The 17,102-nt window shown below is 33.9% G+C and overlaps 1 protein-coding gene across 2 annotated transcripts; it reads left to right on the forward strand.

Moving 5' to 3' along the window:
• Positions 1-430: 430 nt before the first annotated feature.
• LOC122397564 (tetraspanin-31-A) lies at positions 431-5,761 on the forward strand. 2 transcript variants are annotated; one of them, XR_006259132.1, is made up of 7 exons: positions 431-617; positions 978-1,145; positions 1,412-1,510; positions 1,582-1,707; positions 1,784-1,912; positions 3,227-3,354; positions 4,872-5,761. XR_006259132.1 is itself a non-coding variant. In XM_043396808.1 (6 exons), exons 1-6 carry the CDS (start codon positions 558-560, stop codon positions 3,299-3,301), a joined length of 657 nt encoding a protein of 218 aa, XP_043252743.1. In that variant the 5' UTR covers positions 431-557; the 3' UTR covers positions 3,302-4,154. The 2 variants fall into 2 exon arrangements, 1 of the variants encoding a protein (XP_043252743.1); XM_043396808.1 differs by lacking the exon at positions 4,872-5,761 and having other exon boundaries at positions 3,227-4,154.
• Positions 5,762-17,102: the final 11,341 nt, after the last annotated feature.

Genomic DNA, 17,102 nt, shown 5'->3' on the forward strand with positions numbered 1-17,102 from the left:
ATTATCACAATCATTTTTTTAAATCTAAAAATAAGTATACTGGCAATACTTATTGTAGTATTGAGCCGAGAACATGTTCTATCGCTAAATTAAATCGAAGCGTAAAGGAAAAGTAATTTTCGTCTCGAACGAATTATATTTGCGTATTTATTTATCGCTTAAATTTTCTTTAAGCAAATACAAATGGAGATAAGACGCTGGAAATTAAATATTGTACTAAAGGCAAACTAGAATAATTATCCAGTAAATAAAATTGAATCGTTACCGTGACACGATAATAAACTGTGCTTGTATCGAATTTATTTCAAAGATTTGTTTTTCGCGCCCAATGTTGAATATCGAGAGATCGAACTCGTTTGAATGCATCCGAGCGAGATGTGCATTATCGCAGTAAATGAGCAGTTGCAAATTGTCTGCCATGATCGGTTGATGCACATGCGTTTTTCTCATTAATTCGTGATATTAACAACGCGGTGCTCGAATTCTCAGAACACTGTGATTTTATTAATCGACGAACCTTTGTGGGGGAACTGAAAAGAACAAAGCTCACATACAACATGTGCGGCGGCTTTACGTGCTCCAAAAACGCACTGACGGCGCTAAATATTCTTTACATCGTAAGCAACATTTTCTAAACTTAGGGTTGTCTACCCCCCGAACAGAAAATTTGATCCTACCTTGTTTTCTTAAAGTTTATTTACGCAAAACTTCCAACAACCAGGAAAAGATTAAAATAATTATTTTCCATCATTGAAGAATCGTTTACTTGCATTATACTCGCTGTTAAATTAATTTTAGGGCATTTTAGGGCATTTTAGGCAGAATTTTTTACATAATCCAAATATTTTAGTATTATTGTAAATAGTTTATTTTACATTTTATAATTTTTGTTACTCTTGTAATATATAAACAATATTCAACTACTATTTCAGTGTCCAACTATGGAAATTAGATAGAGACATCTTTCTATGTTTCAGGTTGTTGCATTTATTCTGATAGGCGTTGCTGTTTATGGGAGAGCCTCCGCATTGGTTACAAACCTTCCCATAATTGGAGGCATTCTAGCATGTGGTGTGATTTTGATACTTATCTCGATACTTGGTCTTATTGGTGCTGTTAAACACCACCAAGTTTTATTATTCTTTGTATCCTTTTAAACAAACAGTAGTATTTTAACAAATATTAATTTGAGCACTATGACAATAAAAACAAAACCTAGTATACATTTATCAAGAACAATATTAAGAAACATAGGTTTAAATGTAAAGTATTATCAAATTATTGAGTAAAAATACTCAGGCTTATTTATTACAAACAGAAAATATCTTTGCATCTTTTACTGGCTTCAATGCACATTTGAAAATATAATTATAATACATTTCTAATACAATCCTTAATGCTATTCATACAGTACATGCTCATTCTGTTCCTGTTGTTCCTAATTCAATTCAGTATCGCTTGTGCCTGTCTTGCTGTTAATGCTAAGCAACAAGAACAGTTGGCAGAACAGGTAATATTAATAATTTTGGAAATAATGATTTTCTACCCCAAGACAGGACATAACTTTGTTTTTATTTATAGGGCTGGAGACGCGTTGGAGATGATTTGAAAGCCAAGGTTCAGATCACTTTCACTTGCTGTGGATTTAATAACACTGTAAACTCAATTTTAGATGACCAGTATCCAGTGTCTTGTAAAGATGTAAATGTACGTATATTTATTTTAAATCGTGTACATGTATCGCAAATACAATGGTTCCTGCAATATTTTCTTCATTTTCCAGAAAATTTGTTGCCCCTATACTTCCGACAATGACTGCATGTGCCTATCTTGTATGGAAAAATTAGAATCGACGATCGATTATGCGTTTAAATTATGTGGCAGTATTGGATTGTTCTTCAGCTTCACAGAGGTAATGTACATTGAATAACTTTTTATTTTATATAACCCCGTGTTTTAAATCATACACAGAGTGAGCCATCTAAGTGGGAACATCTAAATATATTCGTTTCATACGGATATTCAGTAAACGTTCCGCGTTATACGATACTGCTTTACCCTGTGATTCAAAACTCGGAAGAAATGAGAGGAGTATAGGTTACAAACAGAATTATACTTCGTTTAATAAAAAAAGGCAGCATTTGTTTTTATTCGTCTACTGTGAATATAATAGTATACATTCGATCTGCTTCGTCACTTGGGCGTTGATTCCGTTTAAAGAATCTCGATTCTATCAAAAGATCGATTTTACTAGAATCGAATCGGAAACAGATCATAAGTGTTAGAGAGAGAGAGAAAGAGAGAGAAAGGGCAAAGATGGCGTCCTATGGTTCCTCATGCAAATTTATGTTTATCTACCGTGTTATATAAAATGTTTTTCCGAAAGGCCATTTTTTCCAGGTTATCAATAGTCTCGAAATAAAACTATACTTTCGGACTTACGAGAAAAGAAAATATAGTACACAAAAAAAAGTCGAAAAAATACGATTTAAGATCCCGTGATCACGTTTTAAGTATCACAAATACAAACAAAATTTTTTGTTATGTGTATGTATATTTTTGTTTGTAAACTGAAATCCTACGAATTTGTTTACGCGTGTTCACAATAAAGACACTATGTTTGTCGTAAGGTTTTTTTAATTAATATGAGGGGATCGAGGTGTCAGAAATTTCGTTCATTGTATAAATAGGGTTCCACTGTATTCTATAACTATCCTAAAAACTTCTTTGATCTACGTATCTCGCAATACAAATTTCGGTGGAACAACAAAGAATGATAATACTAGGTGGTCACGTTATGCAATTCATCCTGTATAATTATGTGTATTTGTCCCTTTGAATAATTACACTAATTTCTAAACAATTTTTTCATAGATCCATAAGTTATGGAAATGTTAAGGTTTTCCCATTCAAATGGTTTATCCCAGTGTTTCTCACAGATGGACAATTTCTATTATTTGGGAGGAAGTAATTAAACAGTATATTATACTTCTTCAGAACTTGTGTGCTTATCATACTTGCATACGACAAGGGGACATTCAAAGCTTTGAAAAACATGGTACAGAAAAGGTTGAGAAACACTGGTTTATCATGTGTATCGATTTTAAAAAGCACGGTACGAAAATTCGATATACTGCTTGAAAAATACATTGTATCTGTGGAGTGTTTTACTTTGTTGGAGTGGAAACTGTTATTTAGCTGATGTTACCTTGTGAACTCGTTACAGTTCATTGGTGTTTGGTTGACCGTGCGGTACAGGAACCAGAAAGATCCACGAGCTAATCCTAGTGCTTTTCTCTAGTCTAACATCATCGCTATGTCGTCTGTCACCTCATACGATCTTCATAATAGATGGTGGGTGGTTTCGTGTTATGGTCTTCTATTTTATACGTTATTATATCGATATTTAAGGAAACATTTTTTGTCTCGTCCATACGTTTTATGTACAGCATTATACCGTACAGTACTTAGAAATCGTACAATGTGCAGTCATAACAGCGGGGTTGCCGATTTCAAACAAATTTTTTCTAGCGAGGCTCCGGCAAAAACGTTTCTTTACATTGGATTACATTCGGTCTCATTAAACTAAAATTAAATATTTTCAATATATTTACAAATAAGGGGCTCGACGGTGACCTTAAATCAAATTCAACTTCTGTTCGCCCAGTCGAAAGCTTGTAAAAATAATTTGTTTCCGTGGATGTTGAAGAGAAACTGAGGTAGTAGGTAGACCCTATTATATTATAGTTCCCGCGTATCGACAGACCGTATTCTATGTTTCAATGCGGATATGCCGCTGCATATCGCTATAGTAGGCGAAAAAAATCATGCACCGTTGCACCGTATCGTATCGCAGAATGATACGCAACAGCGATATGACACGGGGATAAATAATAAGTGGATACTTAGTCTATCAAGTACCTAGCTTTACTTTCTAAAGTATCTACCGTATTTTCAACAACACTGGTGGTGCTGTACTAAAGTATCCGATTGTTGCGCAACGGGTCAGAATTTAATTTCAATTGTTCAGGCTCAACACATTATTTAAATAATTCTCGAAGGAATCAGTTTTATTGAGAACGAACGCGCATAATTATTTTTCTATCAACGTTGGTCACGATATCATTGGCTAATTCTGATGAGTAAATACCTAGCTTTACTCTCTGTTCTCTTAAAATACTTTTTTACATTTATATTTTTTTCAATTTGAATATTCACGAACATTCTAAGAATATTTAAAAAATATTTTAACCGGACTATATATTATTTTTGAATGCTCGTTACGCAACTGTTTATCTTATCAAGTATCCTGTCAATTACGGTGTTGTTTATCATCTGCCGACACTCGATTAATATATGAAGTTTTCGAGTCTTTTACGTTCAGTAGTTATGAATGGATTGCAGCAGACATCTTGTATGATTCAATCTTCATCGGTTCTCTGTTAATCACTTGTTCAATATTATGCAAGTTTCATAATTTTTTAAGGATACTTGGATCGCGATAAGTTATTGCTAGTTTTTAATTTCTCTAACATTTTTCCTAGAATTTTAATAATACCGATGCGTCTTTTCACGATCATAATAAAGTTGTACAAATTTTAAACAAATACTCAAACTGTTTATTTACAGTGATTTCATTAACTATGAATTGGAAGTTGAAATCTTTAAAGTTAAACATTTTTATTAATAACGTGCAATGCAATAATTTATCTATACGTGTGACTCTGTTGATCGCTAGAAAAAATTACTCTAAGATCGGTGACCTCGCAACGGTGATATCTTGTTATCAATGAATTATTTTCGATCGATGTTAGAGGTAGCATAAGTTGTTACGTCTGGCGTAAATCGGTTTGTGTTTACATTCTTTTCAGGTGATTTCAGCTTTCTTAGCGAGACGTTTTCGAAATCAATTAAATCAACATCAAGACGTTGTCTCTTTTCGCCACGGTTATTTCCAGTAAACGCTTCATATGTTTTACATATATACATTTACGTTTGTTCGTCTGACGTTGGATTCTAATCTGAATCGAAAAAGGATCTAATTTTTATTTCACAGTACATCACTTTGCATATGATTCCCGCGGAACTGTTTTGTCTTTCACTGCAGTCTCCGATGCTCAACAAGAACAAAATACATTCGGAAAATTGACATAGATCTTAGCACGGATCAAACGATCGACGATTGAAATGTGTGCTCTAGTCATTCATTTAGATCAATTATATTAAGCCTCAATGCGCCTTGTAGTGTAATATTTAGATACGTTTGTGCAAGCGCGTTTCTACAGAACTTACTTGTCTTACACAGAACGTTTCATCAATATGATCTATTGTTCTAGCAATCTCCCTAGTCAAGGAACTATACTTTCCCTTTAAAACGAGTGCAAACAAATTTTTATGGGGTGCACAATTTTCATCCTAATTCTAAGTTGAACAATCGTTTATACACTATCTTTTATTTATTTTCAAATAAGAGATATTCAATTTTACATTAACCAGAAATATTAATCATAGAAACGAGTATCCTTTCACTGAATTTTAACAAAGTATTAAGTCGAACAAGTTTTAACGAATAATTTCTCCCATGATTTGCAAAGTAATAGTATTGTGCTAATGAATCAAATATATTAATTCTTTAACGAAAATTAAAATGTGCGATTTAAGACATCTCGAATAAAAATTTTTCGTCTGATATATTAGCATAGTACTGTCGTATATAATAATAATAATAATAATAATAATATAATCATTACATTATCAAGTTTTCAAGCTGTAACTTTTTTATTTGTCCCCTGCAATTTTTATATATCGTTTTAGCCTGTTTAGGTATTAGATTCTATGCTCAGTAAGTATATCTTACATAGGACCTTTAAGAAATTGATTGAATCATTCTATTATATAATTTTGTATAATAAGTTGTAGAACTATAATCGTTATAATAATTACTTTAATTAAAATTCTATATAAACGAAGAATTAGTTTATATCATGTTTGGAACATGTACACATAGTATATGTATATTGTTAAATGAGCATCATAATGGTGTGCGTCTATATTAGTTTACAGTAGTGTTGGACTTGTTTCGTAAAAATGAGAATCTAAATTTCAACTTACATTAAGGTTATTGTTGAACAATAATATCAAACATTTTTTTTTTAACATTGACCAAATAACGATATCATCCGATGTTGACACACTTTATTAAACGTAACAAATTATTATATATTAAAAATATTTACTTTCTTATTGTACATCTACTTTGAAGAATTTATAAACCATAAAGAGTATATATTAACCCTTTACTACATGAATGTTGGAATTTATGAGAAGTTTTGTTTCGAGGATCGAAGTATAAAATGTATTATTGATTAATTGGGAAACTCCCGAAACAAACTAGAGTTTTAATTATATTAAGTTTTTAGATCAATATAATGTGCTTATAGCGAATAAAATTTTCATTGCTGAATTCCTTAGAAAATTTTTTAACGCGATATAAATGCTTCTCGTATAGCTTACTATGATAGCGGAGTAGCCGTCTTCGACAGTTTAAGGAGCAAATGTTTTAAACAAATGTCCATTGATTTTTCCCCCCAGAAAATATTGCGGTTACTTTGTTGCTTAAGTAGAACGACTCTTTTCCTTATTCTTGTAATAAAAATTTTTAAGGAGTATTTCCATTAGAAGCACATCGTTCGTAGAGTGATCTTTGGTATCAAATATTTATTATAATTTATCACAGACGAATAATCTTGAAACAGTGCATACATGGTTGATCATGTTTAGAAACAACACAGATAATTTGTTACACTATTATTCTTATTATTATTTAAATAACTGTCACGATATCGACATCGCTGTATTTACCCGAAATAAAACATTCGAAAATGATTTTTTTGAGAAAATGACAGTCATATAAAGTAAACAATGTTCGGTGACTTAATATGTATGCCCTTGAAGAAGATTAATCAATCCATTGTTTAGATATCATGATAGCCATTTGGAACAACAGACTGTAGGAATAGAAAAGAAAATAACTTGAGTAATGATTAGACTGCGGATGTTTATGCAAATTCACATTTTTATTAATAGAATTAATGAAACGGAAGCTTCGCAGAGGGCTGTCTCAACCCCTAAATATAATAATTCGTATCTTACTTTAAGTATTTCTTATATTTTTGCATATTAAATGCATTCTGTAGTTTTTTTGAGGATTAAAAATTCCCATAAATGCATAAACATCCGCAGTCTAGTAATGATAAAGATTATTGGACATTATTGAAAAATTATTAAACACACGAGACAAATTTTAAAATACTTAACACAAATTGTTTAACATCGATGCCCCCAAATGGAAATACCCCTTCAAAGAATTCTACAATTATAACTAGGGATGTCGCCTCGTATTTGTGACGTGCAATAAGGGGTTAATAATAAAAGTGTATTGTTCTAACGTTTCGATTTGTATACGCTTCTATTTATACCGAAAGCGTACATTATAACATATGTAGAATAGATTTAATGTCATGCACTTAAAATTTACAGCGTAACACTCATGCATATTAAATACGCATCGCGTTCCATGAAATTAATAAGGAATAACTAGATTTTAATACAGCCCGTAATGCGTAATGCGACATTACCGGAAAAGGATTTATTTATGCGCAGAAATAAATTGAAAGCCTATAACGAACGTTTATGTTTTCAAGAAAATTGATACCAAAAATGTACGAAAAAACGTTTTGGCTGCTATTTAAATGTCACAGAGTATGTATGTCGGTGAACATTTAATAGACTAATGGAAAAAATATTCTTATCAATTATGTCGGCGATAACTTTTTTTTAAAGGTTTATAAAAAAAAGAATACGTGAAAAAGTTATGTATGATTAACTTGCTGTTATTTTGGCATATTATTGGTTAGAAAAGTTTCTTATAATAATGTGAAAATATTTATTCTATTACCCGAAAGCAATTTTTAGCCTACACTTGCAAATATTGTCTTTTCGTGTACGACTGGCACCATTTAGGAACAACTGAAAGAACAATAAAATATACGTGTCGATAATTATATTGTATTCCGATTACCCCATCTTCGATTCTTTGAAAATTGACGCGATGAATGTTTTGACATTAATTAAATATAAATTCCATTGATATATATGTAATAAGTTATTGAAATAAAATAAAATTTATGCGTTGGATAAAGTGGTTTTCAGTTGGTTTTCTGTCTTTCCTTAATGTTCATGCTCCAAAATGGTCGTCGTAAATTGCATTTTGCGCGAATTATCCCCAAATTATCCCATGCCCGATAAATTCCGGGACATTTTGTCTATTATCATTATCAATTTACAGACAATATTCGTGCGTAGGATTTCGGGGGTATGCGTATTGACCAAAAATAATTGCAATTGACCCCCGCAACTAAAAATAATTTTTTTGGAACGATTTGAAATTTTTTACTTTCGCCGAAAAATTTCACACCTATGCGAATTTTGTTCTCGAAAGTGCGTAGGATTTCGAGGGTATGTGTATTCACGAAAGACGATTGTAATTGCTCCCCGTAACCAAAAATAATTTTTTTTTAAACGATTTGAAATTGTTTAATTTCGCCGGAAAATGTCTGCACCTACCCCCTGTCGATTTTTCTTAAAAATTTGTTTCTGATGTAGTAACACAATTTATCGATAAAAAATAAAATATATAAAATCCCTGCGTTTTATTCGTGACATTTTTTCAAACTTTGGCGATCATTTACAACCGTTCAAAAGCACAAAATAATTATAACTATCGATGTTAGCATATTCAGGAATCTTCTCCTCTATCTTTTAAGATTAAGTGGAACTGTCTGATGTTTTTAATTTTCGTATAATACCTCGTTTTTACCAAAAATTGAACGTTTTCACAAAAACTCGTGGTTTTCGAAAACTGAGGGGATACAGCAATTTCCAGATTCGTGTTTAGGGTACGAAGCTCTATAAGAATTAATGGATATTGAAAAACAGAAAACAAAATTTAATTTGTAGAACAGTGATAATCCGTAACATTTACCGAAGAATTAGTCGGGGCAAATATGAATAATAATTTTGAATTCTACTGTATAATGCGCGTAGAGCGGAATGAGATCGAAGGAACTTGGATTCCTTCTATCTCTTTAGGTTAGTAATCTAGTTTCTAAAAATGTAAAAGGGAGATATATGGAACTTGGATTTCTTCTATTTTTCTTCGGGTCTCCAGGCGCAGCAACCTCCTCGCGGTGAGATCTGGTAATAGGTGGTACCCGCGACAAAAATTCCATTGCCCATGGAAACTCCACGGAAAATTCATGGGAAATGGTTTTTTTGTCGCTGGTAACACCTAGCTAATAGCTGCGAATTTAAGGTGGAAGCATCTCAGACAGAATTTTCTACGCTAATTAAGGGGCCTTTTTACCTTGTGGGATTAAAAAAAACGAATTTTTTTTGCGTTCTCTTTTAGTATGTAGTCTCGAAAATATATCTACTAAATATTACATTGAAATTCTGAAAACTAACGAAGTTATAGCCTGCTGTAATGTACCACGCGCAGGTATACAGGGTGGTCCACGCAATTGTTTCAAGTCATAACTCCGTTATTATTGCATTTACGAACAAATGCCAAAGGTGAAAGATAAATGGTTCGAAGAGCACTACATCTGTAGGCCTTTAAATTTTTGTTAGATGCAGCAGTGCATGTGCAATTAACAATTGCATCATTTCTTTAAATAGAACTGCATATTTTTTTTTATACAGTTCGATTCGTCTGTTCATTCTACGTATAAAATGATTAGGGTACCATGGCAAAAAAATTATTAGATTTCGAGATATTTTCAAAAAATGTCTTTATCGAAGAAGATTCTCAAACGCTTCATGACTATGTTGTAAAGGTAAACACCCTTTCGACATTGTTATCATAACAGAAACTGATTTGTACGAGGAAGCATTTCATCATTCAGTAGCAATTCACGTATCGTAACTCGAGTACGAAAACTAAGAATTTGAAAAAGTGAGGTTTCTAAAAAATAAGTTCTGCAATAACGTTATCGCAACAAATACATCAATACGTTGGCCAGCCCGTTCACCTGATTTAAGTCCCCATGACTTTTTTCTGTGGGGTTATTTGAAAGATAGAATTTATTCAAATCCCACAGATTCTGTAGAGAATCTGAGAGAAAGAATCATACTGTAATGTGCAACAATAACTGCAGATAATTTAATACGCAGTTATGCAAACAATAAAAAAACGTTATCAGAAATGTTTAGAATGTGATGGAGAAGCGTTTGAGCATCTTCTTCGATAAAGACATTTTTTGAAAATATCTCGAGATCTAATAATTTTTTTGCCATGGTACCCTAATCATTTTATACGTAGAATGAACAGACGAATCGATCTGTCTAAAAAAAAATATGCAGTTCTATATAAAGAAATGATGCAATTGTTAATTGCACATGCACTGCTGCAGCTAACAAAAATTTAAAGGCCTACAGATGTAGTGCTCTTCGAACCATTTATCTTTCTCCTTTGGCATTTTTTCGTAAATGCAATAATAACGAAGTTATAGCCTGCTGAAATGTACCGCGCGCAGGTATAACAACTGGACGTGAAACTTTAAAGCTGTTTTTCTCGAAACTACATTTTTCGGCACTGCGTACGTGATAACAAAAAAACTATTCAAGATATCAACGTGAAATTTATACAGTATCTTTAGAACTGGTCTCCCTATAGCATGAACTAGGATAATTGCGATATATGCAATACTTTTTCTTTTATTAACAAAAAAGCAACCGAATATATGAAAATATTCAGTATTTTTTCGTAAAATAGCTGCCATTTTGCCATTTTTTGAGAAGATCCTAGTTCATGCTATAACCACACTCATCTACATTAAGAATATCGTTGGTTTTTGGATTTCGGATAACTTGTTCGCAAGATATCACATACGCAGTCGGGCACCGTTCGTAAAAACTGTTGTTTGTTGATTAACAAAAACAGCGTAATCAATAGATATTATGCGTTGCAAAAAATCGTAAATATGGCTAAATGTATAATAAATGTATCTACAAAACACGGAATTAATCTCTCTTTAATAGCCCGTAAAAAAAAAATCACAAAGAAACATGTATTTTTCGTGCCTACAGGGTAGAATGGCCCCTTAACACATTAACTGCCAGACTAAAATTATACGATTTTTTGTGAGTCCAAAACTTTGATTTTAAATAATTGTAAACTACATGAATTAAAATCTGTCGTAATAATTATTTTCGTAACAACAACTAACATTCATGAACTCCATTCAAAGTTATTTCCTTTAACATTTCAGCTTGAGAATTAATTGTTTTAGTTCCAAAACGAAAAGTCTTGTCACCCAAATATGGATGACGTGGCAGTCAACGTGTTAATGAGTCTTATGATCTTTAAACCACCGGAAGAAATTCGAATTGTTTTTGAAAGATCTACCAAAATTAATAGGTACTTCGTTGTAACAGAAAAGACTATAAAATGAAATACAATTCACTGTAAAAACTAAAACACAACTGTACTTTATTATCAATCATCCACGTAAACATAGACTGCGACAGGAAGTGGAACACTGTGAAATGAGAATGCGAACACCGACAACTAGCATGTATATCTTTTGCATTATAGTAACCATTATACATAAATGTTATTACAATATAGAAACATAAATCTTAATACCTCATCCATTAACATCTTACAACGTCGTTAGTTATGATACATATCTTCTAGTTGAGATTATTATTATGATTTCTGGCGATGAAACCTTTTGCTTACGCCTTCTGAGTACTTATGTCCAGTTGGGGTCGAGTTACTCAACTAGCAGTACAGTAGAATGTCGATTATCCGCCCCGTTGAAAAGTAAGTTGCAACTACGCGACGAAACAAAGAAAAACTACATGACTTTGAACGATGCTTGACACAAAGTATAAAACAATTGATTTCTAGGAATATACTCTATAGAAATATATATTTATTAGTTTTATAGGAGAAGGTCCGAGCTGTGTAAGAGTTTAAATATAATTCAAACATTTTGCAAATCACTGTACTTGAAACGCGTTTGTCTCGTTTTCTGTTTGGATAGTCGACGTTCCACTGTGATCTTCTTTTGACCAACACAATCGCACCTTACGACTAAATGCAACGAACAAATACGCGCTATGTGCGTGCACACTCAAAGAACAATCCCAAGGTTATTGCGATCCGTATAACTCGACGGTGATTAATTACTTTCCAAATAAACACCGTTGCCCGTACATTGAATTACGGAAAACGTAGAATTCAGAGGTAACGAACATAAACCTTAAATAGCTGCAAACTGTGCAAGAATTGTGTCTACTAAAAAAAAAAAACAACAAAATAAAAAGAAAACTACTTTGTACTTGTATACGTAAATTATAAAATAACCATTTCTTTTTTACATAGTTTGACGTGAAGTTTCTATTTCTAAAGGAAGACGGGGAGCATGGAAATTAATCTCTTCGCGATTTGAAAATATTCGAGACATTTTACCTTTTCTTTTTTTTCGTGAGCGACGAATTACTATGTTTACGTCCTTCTTCATTGATCGTAAACAGCTTGTCGAAAGAATGGTCGAAGCACCGCGATGTAACGATAGTTTTCTTCTTCGTTTTAACACACACACGCGCGCACGCCTTAAATGGAAGGTAACGATTAATTTCCATACTGTAACGATTCGTGACTTTGCTTCTCTCTTGTCGATTTTTTTGGCAACGTAGGAACAGGTCGCGAAGAATCATTCGAGCGTTACTACTATAGTTTTATTCAACGACTAATACTGTTCACCGCCGTTACGTCCTAATTAAATAAAGGCACGCACACACACATACACGCGCCCATCCATACAAACCAACTTTAATAGTTGCTCCTTTACTTTTAAGTTTGCTACAATTTTGATAAAATTTTTATTTTAATTTGTAAATTGTCGTTCCTTAATAGTGTAATTTCTATAAAAGTACATATACACATATATGCACATATACAGTATATATATGTATATATACTTTTGACTGCGTATCATGTACAGGTATACAAAAAACTGTTGTCACGTTCATGGCAATCTATTTCGTTCCGTGCAAGAATTTCATTTAATCGTTGACGCTTCGCTTTCATTAAAGGATAACGTTCCTACGTCACTGCATTGAACACATGTCAATCCACGGAATCGCTTTTGGAACCCACGATTGACCAACTTATTTTCTGTTAACTCTCATTCCTCCGTTTACGGGTCCGTGCACCAGGAGGAAATACTAGCGACAGAGACTTCTCGCGTTAGGCCAAATATCTGCAACTCCGCGATCCTCTTTGAGAACGTTAGGAGCGTTCATTTGCATTTGTATCGTTTCGCGTGTGAAAGTACACACACACACACCGGAACCGTGTGTCGGTGCGCGTAACAAACACGCAATCAAAGTTTCCCTCGGGCTGAGAAACAACCGCTGACAGCCAATACTAATAAGTAGACTGCGGATGTTTATGCATTTATGGGAAATTTTAATCCTCAAAAAACTACAGAATGCATTTAATATGCAAAAATATAAGAAATACTTAAAGTAAGATACGAATTATTATATTTAGGGGTTGAGCCCTCTGCGAAGCTTCCGTTTCATTAATTCTATTAATAAAAATTTGCATAAACATCCGCAGTCTACTAATAAGGACCACAGACTCGATGATTTATGATACGATAGAATCGTAGAACCGAGGTAAATTCGATTGTTTGAACGATAGTCGGAAAAATAAATCTTTACGTCTGTGGCCTCGTCGATCCTCGCCCAGCGGGCTCCGGGCCCGTTGGGCCCTAAAAGTTCTGGTTTCTAACAAATAACGCTAATAATAATTTCCACGGCTACATGACTAAAATCATGTACAAAGCAAAATATTAATTCTACACGGATATAAGAATAAATTCGTTCGCCCTTTGTTCGTTCCTAAAACAAAATAAAGTTCCTCTGCTCGTCTGCCAATGTAAACTCGTCAACGCTACGTTTCACGCTCGTAAGAAAAAGAGAACTAAGAATCTTTGCGTGCTCGTAACCGTATAAGTAGAAACGCGAGATTTATATATATATATATTTTTTTTATTTAGAAACTATGCTGGTTAGATGTTCCTTTGACAACGTAACAAACGATCGCGAGTCTGCGCGTTGACAATGCCGGCAGAAAAGTACAAACGAACGATCTACAATTATTATTATACCCTATACGTATCTAGTGCAAGTAGTAATGATTTCCAGCACCATCGTATCCATATTTATCGTCGATCTGATAGCGCGCGACGGTTTTTCGTACCCCTCGTCGCGATTTGCAATTCTAATCTTTATGCAAAGAAGAATGGAGACCTCTTTTTTACAAGATTAAACGGTTCTGGGATATAAATTTAACATTACGAGATGTTCGAAGAAAGTCGTCGTACAAGGCCGACGGTGGATTGTGCGACGCAAATACGTTTCAAAAGCTCCCGTAATTCCTCGCAGATTGGCCACTCTATGCATTTCAACTCTCAAAAGGATCTATCGATCTGCCGATTTTATTAAATATCGGTCCACCTCATTTTTCGTAAAGTTCAACGATTGATGGCGAGTCTCCTATTCAGAGTACGTCGTTGAACGATGCAGTAAACAACGAAGAATAATTCACTTATTGATGAACGATCATAACCGTTTCTGAACAGAATACAACGAACGAAAAATCTATTTCTAATCGTAGAAATCTATCGTATCACATTTCCAGTATTTCATATCTCAAATTCAACGACAACTTCTGAACGGGAGACTTTAGTTTCGAAGAACCTCGCAACCCAAGACTGCCTTTTTCCATTCTTCTGCCCCTTGAAAAGTAGGGTAACGTTTCTTAAGGACGGCTGTATTTAGAATAGTAAGAGGAATAGTGTGTTAGCGTAATTGATAATTCCACACAAAAGACAAGAATTGACGAGATAGAAAATGGTTGATCGTCGATGGATAAAATGGTTAATTTATCGAATAACGTTTCGTTCATTTTTTTTCGTATCGCTAACATAATTAGACGCTCGTTTGGCACTCGGACGAGGGCGCCCGGGTCTGTTTCGACCCCACTCTAGACGCAAGCGCTCGCTGTTTCGATACTTGTTTACGTTACAGCGATAACGAAACTGTGGCGTCGCTTCCCGTGCTCGCCACCAGAGGGGTCGCGCTCTCACAAGCGCTCGATCGACCCCTCGGTGATTGGTCAGTGTTTTTCGTTAATAATTAAAAAACGAAGCCCCATCCGACATTTTTGCAAAGGAAATTGTTGTTCAGAATCGTCTCAGCTACCCCCCATTTCCGGTTCTTACACTATTTACGGGACACTCTGTATGCATTTTTCGAACGACTTCCCAATATCCCAGTCGTCTAAGGCAGGGCCTGCTAGAAAGCCTTACTGATGAGCCTACTATCAGGCCCTCCTTTCCTTTTCTGCCCTCCTACGATTCTCACGAGTTTCTACCCGCAGCGAAGCAGCGCCACAAAACGAAAACACGGCTTAGAGGACACGTTTCTCGATAGTATTCCGTGAGACCTTCGAATGTTAAGTCGTTATTCTGGGCCTTGTTCAAATTTAGATCATCGTTGTTTGAACGTATTGTGTAACGTTTTGCAATTATTCAAAAAGAACGAACAATCGTCAGAAAACAAAGAAGTTTTTTTTCGCGAGCTGATAAACAGTGAAGGTAACAGTGACAGTGAAATTTCATCACCCAGAACCAGAAGATTATCAAAGTGACGAACAACACAATTGAAATCAATAAAAATAATCAGTCACGTACAATTTCATGCGAGCTTTACGTTGGGGTCTGAACGGACCCCGTACCACCGTCCGAGCGTCAATACACATTGTCGTCGCCTAGTCGTACGTATTAATATTTCCCTTCGTTCCGAGAAAGTTTATATCTGACAATGATTATCATTCGTAATATTTATATTAACGCATATTTCTTTTCTTTTATACCATAAATTACATACATTATATATTTCATCGTCAGTTTGATCATCGATATCATTTTCAATTCTCGTCAATTGACAACGTACCGTCGAGAAACACTTTGTTTTGCCGTATCGTGTCGATTCTTTTCTACGTATCCAAGGACAATTGTCCGTTAATCGTAATCGTTACACGTATTAATTCTAAAAATGATACATATTTGTTCCGACCCAACGCAAAAATCGTTTTACACTTTTAGGTCATTCGTCCTCGAAGGGATCATCCGTTTCATCGTTTTTTTTTTATATAGTTACTCGATCGTTTTTAGTATCGAAATTAATCTCTCCACCGGATTAACCGTTTAAACAATTAACGGAAAGTTGAACGGAAATTTGATTCGCTTTTTCGTTTATTAGATTATTGGCTTTCTAGAAGGCGAGTTCCTAAACACTACGGCTTATACAGTTAACCAACGAAATTTATTATATTCTGTCAATAATTATATACTCGTTTTTACTGCGACTACGATCTGAGAAAGATGGGAGGCGGCGTACATAAGTTTCTCCAATTCCACGTGTTTGTATTAACAGTTTCGTATATGTTAAACGATTTAATAAATTCAACATAACAATGCCGTTCGAAGATTGAATATTCACAAGAAAATTGTTACGATCGTCACGGAAAATAGTTCTGACAACTTTGTTGTTTAATTGTAATATTTACGTATGTTTGATCTACGCTGATATGCATTCCACGTTAACATTAGATTTACGGTAATTGATTGGAAATATTTTTATGTAAACTCGTGTCAATAATTTCACTAAAATGCAATTTTTGAGAAAATTAAAATATACAGTGTTTCAAAAACTTTTTCCATTCAAATATCTTAAAAAATATTTGACATAAGAATTGAATGGCTCCGAGGGAAGCATAATTTGATGCAATTAATTTTTATTAATGTTTACAGTAGAATCTGAAACTCCCTCGAATTGTCGTTTCCCGTAAATCTAGTGTTAAATCGCACAAGACTCGAAACCAATATTTTTTCATTCCAAACTCGTAGCATTTATTCATACTCCAAAGCAGCTAAGTGATTTGTCGTACCATTATTCTT

This window comes from Colletes gigas, unplaced genomic scaffold, assembly GCF_013123115.1.
Source record: "Colletes gigas isolate AHSC1104 unplaced genomic scaffold, ASM1312311v1 Colletes_gigas_Sc00009, whole genome shotgun sequence".
Classification (NCBI taxonomy): domain Eukaryota; kingdom Metazoa; phylum Arthropoda; class Insecta; order Hymenoptera; family Colletidae; genus Colletes; species Colletes gigas.

What these genes read in the sequence shown, in the direction of transcription:
- LOC122397564 (XM_043396808.1), top strand. Translation starts at nt 558, where the DNA reads ATGTGCGGCGGCTTTACGTGCTCCAAAAACGCACTGACGGCGCTAAAT. An exon ending in ACCAAGTTTTATTATTCTTT is followed by an intron (nt 1,146 to 1,411) that starts GTATCCTTTTAA and finishes CTATTCATACAG; the next exon opens with TACATGCTCATTCTGTTCCT. An exon ending in TGTTCTTCAGCTTCACAGAG is followed by an intron (nt 1,913 to 3,226) that starts GTAATGTACATT and finishes AACTCGTTACAG; the next exon opens with TTCATTGGTGTTTGGTTGAC.